At 41.4% G+C, this 9,089-nt stretch overlaps 1 protein-coding gene across 1 annotated transcript in view; it reads left to right on the top strand.

The window, feature by feature from the left end:
* ENPP6 (ectonucleotide pyrophosphatase/phosphodiesterase 6) overlaps positions 1–5,532 on the top strand; it is a 166,811-nt gene extending 161,279 nt beyond the window's left edge. Inside the window, exon 8 of the mRNA XM_007940874.2 lies at positions 5,327–5,532. Coding sequence (XP_007939065.1) covers positions 5,327–5,532 — 206 coding nt within the window. The remainder of the gene's footprint in view (positions 1–5,326) is intronic.
* The last annotated feature ends 3,557 nt before the right edge of the window (positions 5,533–9,089 follow it).

Here is a 9,089-nt window from a genome sequence, read left to right on the forward strand (position 1 = left end):
CTGATTTTGAGGAAGAGTCCGAATGACTCGGATGGCCTGAGTGAAAGCAAATTTGCTATGACTGTCTTGATCAGATCCTAACAATTAGGATTTGAAGAGATGGGAAATGATGACGGCCTATTTGTGCATTTGCTTTCAATGATATAGCAGTATAAATGAATATTTTGGAAAAGTTACTCAAATACTCTGAAGACCATCCTACTACCTGAATACCCCCTTCCTTTTAAAAAAAAAGGATTCACCAGTCAGTTGATGGGTTCATGAGCTCCTTTTTTTTCTTGTTACTGTCCACCCTTCTTATTAAATATCATAAGCTTCCTCTGATATCCATAATCCAAATACCTTTTTCCAAATGTTGATCATAATGTTTCAACCCACAAAAGCCACGTTGTCCTTTCAAATTATAGGCTACAGACCACATCCAGAAAGAAGCTCTGCTCTTCTCCTTTATGTAGCAAGATCAAAAAGATACGTCAGCTCATCCCACTCCATCTGCCTTGATTCCCTCTGCTTACCACAAAACAGCTCTAAGAACCGAGAGGTGCCCATTGCTGCAGCCTCCTCAGGTACTCTTAGGAGCCTGAGCTTAGGGAACACATTGGTCGAAATCCTTGCCTGCGTGTGATCTGAGTTCCCAAGTCCGGAAGGAAGCATCTGCATCAGTAGCAGCAAACGCTTGTACAGCACTGAACGAGTTCACGACAATGGCGTCAGAGAGAGCTCAGAGGACTTCGGAGCATGTAGCCGTTAACCAATAATAATTACCAGGAGCTGCCTGTCAGCCAAATCGAGGTCAGATACGCAGAGTTCAGAAGCGGACTGAATTAGGAGTGGCCTACGAGGACTACGTTGAGATCTACTTTTAGATTAAGTTGGAGATACTCCCGGGCCATGGATTTTCTATGAGAAAACAAACAGCAGGGCTTTTATTCAAAAACGTTCCCTCTTCCCTCTCCAGAAAAGAGAACTAAGATCATGAATGCAAAATAGTTGTCTGCTGAAGGGGCAATTAGGAGCAAGAGTTTCAAGCATATTTTAAAGCAGAGCCAAATCTTACCCCAAACCAAAAATTTTAAACAAAATCCCCAAAGCTTCACTAGCTTAAAGTTAAATTCAGTGAGGGATATTTTGCCCATTAATAAAAGCCTTGACCATAGGCTTCTTTAAAGCTAAAAGCCCTCAGCCTTTTGCAGACAGAAAGACGCCCCCTGATGAAAATAGACTGGGCTAATTGCAAAAATGTTTCCAGGCAGATACATGGTTGAGAGCTTCCCACAAACCATCACGTTTCTGGCTCCAATTCTCATGAAAGATTGAACAGCTTTACACACTGACTGTTTACTCCAAAGAAAATTTAAGAGTAAGGCCTTTAATAGCTATCTAGCTGCACTTTGAGATAAAGGTACATCCCTACTGATTAATTGTCTTCACTTCTTGCTTAGGGAAGAAGCTGGGCATCACTATAGCTGCCTAGACATAGTTGTGAGTGTGAGTCTGATCCAGCAAAGGGAAAGGAAAATAATTCTGGGAGATAGCTTCACTCTACTTAATCCCAGTTTCTAATTTGAACAACATAATCTTGCCCTGGAGAACTCCACATTCAAGATAAGACAGCAGGAGTATGATTCAGTGAGCTGCCTGTAAGCGAACAAGCCTCACTTGGAAATTAGCCCCAGGTACCAGGCACAGCGCAAGCCTGCAGAGCTTCTTTTGTTTGGGAGAAACACTTTTAATGTACAAATAATGTTAAATCCATGGGAATAATTTGGATTTCCAATCCAGGTTCAAAATGCCATCTTGAACTACCAGAGTTTGCCTGGGTCCTCCCAAACTAGATCAGGTATAGTTTATAATTTTACCATTCAGGAATTTCCTAGAAGCTCTTGTTCCAGCCGGATCATCTTGGCACTGGGCCCAAAGTCCCATCCCTGCAAAAACATGAATCCATGAACTGGGTGGGATAAGAACGAAAACCCAATTCTCCTTCCTGCTTACCTGCACAGGATTTGGTTTTGTACTTTCAATATAAGAAGATAATCTTTTCTAACACTGAGAATACCATGGGCTGCTAAAAGAACTAACAGATCTATCCTGGAAGAAGTGCAGCCAGAATGCTCCTTGGAAGTGAGAATGGCCAGACTTTGTCTCACCTACTTTGGTCATGTTGTCAGAAGGGACTATTCCCTGGAGAAGGATATCATATTTGGTAAAGTGGAGCGTCAGCAAAAAAGGGGAAGGCCATCAACAAGATGGATTGCCACAGTGGCTGCAACGATGGGCTCAGATATAGCAAGGATTGTGAGGCTGGCACAGGACCGGCAGTGTTGTACATAAGGTCGCTATGAGAGACGACTCAACGGCACCTAACAACAAAAACAACACTTTTGTCAGGGAACTCAATCTCAGTTTTTCCTGGGAACTGTTAAAGAAGTGGGTGCTTGACAGGCTAGAGAAGGATGCAGTACATTTACTATTGTCTACCACCCATAGGAGCTCTGGTAGTGTAGTGCCTAAGTCACTTCACTGCTAACCAGAAGGCTGGCGGTTCAAACCCACTGGCCACTCCTCGGAAGGAAGGTTGGGCAACTTACTTCCGTAGTGATACTGCCTAGGAAACCCAAGGAGGGGTCACTATGAGTCAGGTCCGACTTGACAGCACATAACAACAACAATAACACCACCCATATACCCTCCCACCCACCCACACAGAAGGGACTTGGCCACCATGGGGCAGTGTGATCATCACATCCAAATCATATGGCAAGGCAGGAGAGAGGAGTTGCTTCTACTCTCACTGGGAGAGACTTTCCATTGATACTTCATTCTTCTGTTGGGGAAATGTTACCATCACCCTTATCTTATTTGTAAAATTTGCCTTGGTATTAAGAGGGACTGAGATACTGGGGCAGCCCTTACATTCTCCTTTCCAGGCAGGTTCTGGGTTTTGGGGTATTTTCACTTGTTTTAACCTGAGACAATGCTGGTCCATATCTCCCCTGCACCAAAAGAAAAGGAAACTCTCCAAATACACTATGAAGTGAACATTTTTAATCCATAGTTTATCCTTCTTAGACATTTACTATACATATTTATTAATAATAAGAAGAAGAACACCCACTGCCATCAAGTTGATTCCAACTCACGGCAACCCCATGTGGTACAGATGAGAACTGCCCCACAGGGTTTTCTTGGCTGTAAGCTTTATGGAGCAGATCTCCAGGCCTTTCTTCTGCAGTGCCACTGGATGAATTTGAACCTAACTTTTAGGTTAGTTGTCAAGTCCAAACAACTTGCGCCACTATCGTTAATAATAGCTACCACTTATTGGGCATATATGATGTATCTGGAATTATGATATAGGTACTATTTCCATCCTCATTTGCAGAAGCAGAGAACAGAGAGGTTAAATAGCTTTGCTGAGGTTACCCAGCTAGTAGGTAGATGCAGGCTATTTATAGAGCCCATGCTTTTAACTATGTACTCTACCACCTCTTTTTACTGAATTCAGATGCGGTTATCCGAAGTGAGGAAAACTCACTATTTGGGATGTTGACCTGAATCTACCATACTCTATGGCAGAGTTTCCTGTATGTAACTTTCTTCCGTATTTGCAACTCCAGGGTTAACACAAGAGTAGACCTGGGTGTTAGTACTTCTGGAATATATTGCTATTATTGATTGGTTGCTTTTTAAATAAAATATACATGACCATTTTAGAAAAGTCATTATAGAGATTATTTTCTGAGATAGAAAATTTGACTTTACAGCCCCAAACTACCTTTTATTTTTAGAATCTTAGGTGAAGGAAAAGCATGTGATATAGACCCTTATCCTTTAAAGTCTCCCTTTCTGAATTCAACCTTAATGCAACTTTGACTATTTTGTTGAAAGCTTTAGAACCTAAAACTGAATTATGTATGTGTGTGTATGTGTGTGTGTATGTGTGTGTGTATGTACTCTTACATTCACTCTTTAAATAGGTAAATATTTTCCATTCAAGATCTTAAATCCCTCCTATGGAGAAGGATGAGGTAGCACTCTTGATTGAAGTCTCTCCAAAGATATGCAGTGTCACCTTCAGTGCCTTTACTTGTTATGCTCTGATTGGCCAGTTCTACCCTTTATATTCCTATATCACAGTTGGAGTTTGGTGCAGGTCTATGGGTGTCAGGACAGTACTTTCTTCCGTTAAATCTCTCAGAGCTTTCACTTGGGTTCCTAACTACCACCATTTCACTTATTTTCCACATAGCTAAGTTATTTTACTTTCCAGTGAAAGCTTCCCCCAGAATGGTCATTTGGTTTTCCAAAATATTTAGGAAACCACTGCTGCTACTTCTATGTTAGCCAGCATTGTGGAAACCGCATGGTTTCCTGTTTCATCAGGCCCTCTGTGTGGTGGCAGGAAAACTAAGAAGCATTCTTGAGTTTGTCTGCGGCCTCTGCAGTACAAATAGGGACCCTGGCTAATCCACCTCTGCTAGATAGATGTTCTAGAAGATAAGCATACCATTTAATTTGATTATGGGGAGCCCAGCAGACAGTCAAGTTTCTGTGCCCACACTTGCTCTCCCGCTCTGAAGAAACAGAGCAGCCCAGGTGGCCCTTCTGCCCCTCCAAGAAAGGTCTTTTGTCACAAAAAGATCACAAAGAGAGTCTGTTTGCTTATTTTTCTTTTGAAGGGATTGATCTTCATGAGCCAAAGGAAACTATTTCCTGTCATAACCTCTGTTGTTGCTATTAGCTGCATGGAGTTGACCCCTGACTCATGGCAACGCTATGCACTGTGTAAAGAAATGTTCCTTAGTACTGTGCCATCCCCAGGGTCAGTTGTAGATCAGACCATTGTGATCCATAGGGTTTTTATTGACTGACTCTTGGGAGGAGATCCTAGTCGGTCTTAGTCTGGAAGCTCTGCTGAAATCTATTAAGTATTATAACAACACACAAGCCTCCACTGATGGGTAGAGATTGCTCATGATAATCTATGCCAAAAAATAAGCAAAACCCCAAACCTATTGCAATCAAGTTGATTCTGACTCATAACGACCCCATATGCTACTAAGTAGAACTGCTGCATAGTTTTCTTGGCTATAATTATAATGGCCCTTCTTCTGTGGTGCTGCTTGTTGGGTTTGAACCTCTATGTTCCAATATGTTTCCAATATACTCGCACATTCACAATCACTTGGCCACACCCTGTTGATAGAGCTGTTCTTCCAAACTGAAAGTTTTCTGACACCTGAGTATAATTTCTCCATCTTGTGATTTGACGCCTCCTCTGCCCAGTGAGTGACGGTGATGGCCTGTTTGCTTTTCCTTTCAGATTTCAAGTCCAACTTCAGAGCTGCTCCCATCAGATCAGTGGATGTCTACAATGTCATGTGCAAAGTGGCAGGCATCACCCCATTGCCAAACAACGGGTCCTGGTCCCGAGTGATGTGCATGCTAAAGCAGCAGGACAGCTCAGCGCCATCTGTCCAGCTGAGCAGCTGGGCACTGGCCTTGATTCTCCTCTTCCTGTTTGCATAACTGATCTTATTGCTTGTCCCAAGACACTGTCAGCAACTGTACCTCCAAAGTGGCATTTTTTAATTTTCTATTTGAATAATAGCTTCATTAACACAATCAAGGCCATGAAAATTTAAATATATTATTCTTGGGTACTTCCGTACCTAAAGTCCCCACTTCTTTTTTTGAAAAAACAAACAAACAAACAAACAAAACTGTTCTTTTTTTAAGATAAAGAAATAATCTCAACTTTTCCTCATTTGTTCAACAATATTTTATTTTCAACTTCCTTTTAATACAGTTATCTAGAATAAAATACTATCTTGACAAAGGCCTGCACCTGTAGCAAACAGACTTTAAGCAGATAGTACATGATAGTTCTGGGCCCCTGCCTGGAGTGTACAAAGCAGCCCTTAGGCCAGGTCCTCTTCTGTGCCCTGACTACTCCTGCAGCCATCATCAGATCTGTGGTCACAATCTGCATGTGCCTTCCATCACAGACAAGAGGATGTCTGCATTATAGAGCAGTTGCTGCCACCTGTTTCCTACTTAGCTTGTGGAGTTTTTGAATCTTATTCAAAGACCCAGCAAGGGTGTATCTCAGCTGGGATCGCTAATCAAAGTCACAAAGGAGCTGATAACTCTTAAAGCAAGATAGAAGACATGAATTTCCCCATAGTCTGAATGGTCAAAAATTTCTCCCTTGCCTAAAGGAGCAGAAAGTTTTAAGGTTTTGATAGATATAAGCTTCTGTAAGAATGATCATTGGGCATCATGGTATGAAGCCTTACACATAAAAGGCCTGAATGGTATGAACTAATTTAGAGAATGCCTGCCCTGTGTGAAGACTTCCTCATAGACTTCCCCTCTCTGGAGCCAGATTCAAAGTGTAGATAATTATTGTTGTTGTTATGTTAGCTGCCGTGGAGTCATCCCTAACTCATAACAACCCTGAACACACTGAAAGGAACTACTACCTAATTTGCTACCCAAAACCAATCCCCATGATCAGTTGCAAATTGCACCATTGTGATCCACAGAGTTTTCATTGGATTACTTCCAGAAACAGGTTGTCAGGCCTTTCTTCCTAGTCTGTCTTAGTCGGGAAGCTCCTTTCATACCTGTTCAGCACCATAGTAACTCTCAAGCCTCCACTGATAGACAGGCAGTGGCTGGGCATTAGGCACAGTGGCTGGGAATGTAACACAGGTCTCCAGGTGAGAAATCTACCACTGAATCATCTATGTCCTCAGACTATGGTAATATCCAACATTGCATGCTGGGAAAGGGATGTTGTACAGATGAGAATATGAAAATATTACCAGAAATCTGTGTTTACTGCTTGGAGTGATGGTGCATTAAACATAAATTTATGCACCAGTAGTGCTGAAGCAATGTTTTCCTATCAAAGGGAGCTGCTGACTGATCCAAAATTCCAAAGAAAATAGGGGAGGGGTTCGAAAGAATAGAGTACAATGAGGTCAAATCAGAGTCACTGATGAACTACCCATTCTGATTAAGAAACCAACTTGATTAAAGTGTCATCTCGGAGATCTAAATTCTGAGAAGAGCCATTGAGTTTGAGGAAAAATATTCTTACCTCAATTATGCGAATTTGCTGCATGAGATCTTGGTATAAAACAAGGGATAACTGTCTTTTTAAATGATGGGAATCTTGTATACATCAACTAAATTCCTATCTCATTGCATGAAAAATGAGTTTGCACTAAATAAAGCAAATCAGCTAGTGGGACTTTTTGTCAGGAAAAGGCAACACATCAGATCTCCTCAGGAAGATGAAGTACTTTTCTGATTGCTGTTCTTTTGAAGCACCTGGTTGATTCCAACTCATAGAGACCCTGTGGACAACAAAATGAAACACTGCTTGGTCTTGTACCATCCTCACACTCATTACCATGTTTGAGCCCATTATTGCAGCCACTGTGTCAATCCGTTTCATTGTGGGTCTTCCTCTTTTTCACTGACTCTCTACTGAGCGTGATGTCCTTCCTCAGGGACTGCTCTCTCCTCATAACATGTCCAAGTACATGAGACAAAGTCTTGCCATGCACGCTTCCAAAGACCATTCTGACTGTGCTCCTTCCAGGACAGATTTTTTTCATTCTTCTGGCAATCGGTACATTCAACATTCTTCATCAACACTGTAATTCAAAGGCATCCATTCTTCTTTGATCTTCCTTATTCATTGTCCAACTTTCCCATGCATACAAGACTATTGAAAATACCATGGCTTGCATCAGGCACACCTTAGTTCTCAAAGTGACATCCCTGCTGTTTAATATCTTAAAAAGGTTTTTGGCAGCAGATTTGCCCAATGCAGTACATTATTTAAGGAGTTCTCATGGTGTAGTGCCTAAGGCATTTGACTGCTAACCATGAGATTGATAGTTCAAACCCACCAGCCACTCCGCAGAAGGAAGACTGGGAAATCTAGATCTGTAAAGATTTACCACCTCAGAAACCCAAAGAGGGTTGCTATGCATCAGAATCAGCTCAATGGCAGGGTTGTTTTTTTTTTTTTTTGGTGGGGGGGGTGGTACATCATTTGATTTCTTGACTCCTGCTTCCCTGGGCATTGATTTTGGATCCAAGTAAAATGAAACTTTTGACAACTTCAACCTTTCCTTCGTTTATCATGATGTTGCTTACTGGTCCATTTGTGAAGATTTTTGTTTTCTTTATGTTGAAGTATAAACCATACGGAAGGCAGTAGCCTTTGAATTTCATCAGTAAGTGATTCAAGTCCTCTTCCTGTTCAGCAAGCAAGGTTGTGTCATCTCTATATTTCAGATTGTTAATGAGTCTGCCTCCAATATCAATGCTGCATTCTTCTTCATATGGTACCTTCCCAGATTAGTTGCTTACCATGCAGATTGAATAAATTTGGTGAAAGTATACAATCCTGACGTAGATCATTCCTGATTTTAAACTATGTAGAATCTCCTTATTCTGTTCAAACTACTCCCTCTTGGTCTTTGTATGAATTCCTTGTGAGCACAGTTAACTGTTCTGGAATTCCCATTCTTTGCAATGTTAACCCATAATTTGTTATGATCCACACAGTCAAATACCATTGCATAGTCAATAAAAGACAGGTAAACATCTTTCTGGTAGTCTCTGCTTTCAGTCAAGATCCATCTGACATCAGCAATGATATCTCTCATTCTATGTCCTCTTCTGAATCCAGCTTCTGAATCTGGCAGTTCCCTATTGATGTAATGCTACAAACATTTCTGAATTGTATTCAGCAAAACATGTGTGGTGTTAAAGATATTGTTCAATAATTTCTGCATTCTTTGGATCACCTTTCTTTGGGTATGGATCTGTTCCAGTCAGTTGGCCAGGTAGCTGTCTTCCACATTTCTTGGCATAAAAGAGTAAGTGCTTCCAGCATTGTATCTGTTTGTTGAAACATCTCATTGGGTATTCTGCCAATTCCTTGTTGTTGTTGTTGTTAGATGCCGTCAAATTGCTTCCGACTCATAGCAACCTCATGCACAGCAGAATGAAACACTGCCCAATCCCGCACCAGCTCCATGATCCCTGCTATACTTGAG

This window comes from Orycteropus afer, unplaced genomic scaffold (assembly GCF_000298275.1).
Source record: "Orycteropus afer afer isolate SDZICR_OR568_19922 unplaced genomic scaffold, OryAfe1.0 scaffold00073, whole genome shotgun sequence".
NCBI lineage: Eukaryota > Metazoa > Chordata > Mammalia > Tubulidentata > Orycteropodidae > Orycteropus > Orycteropus afer.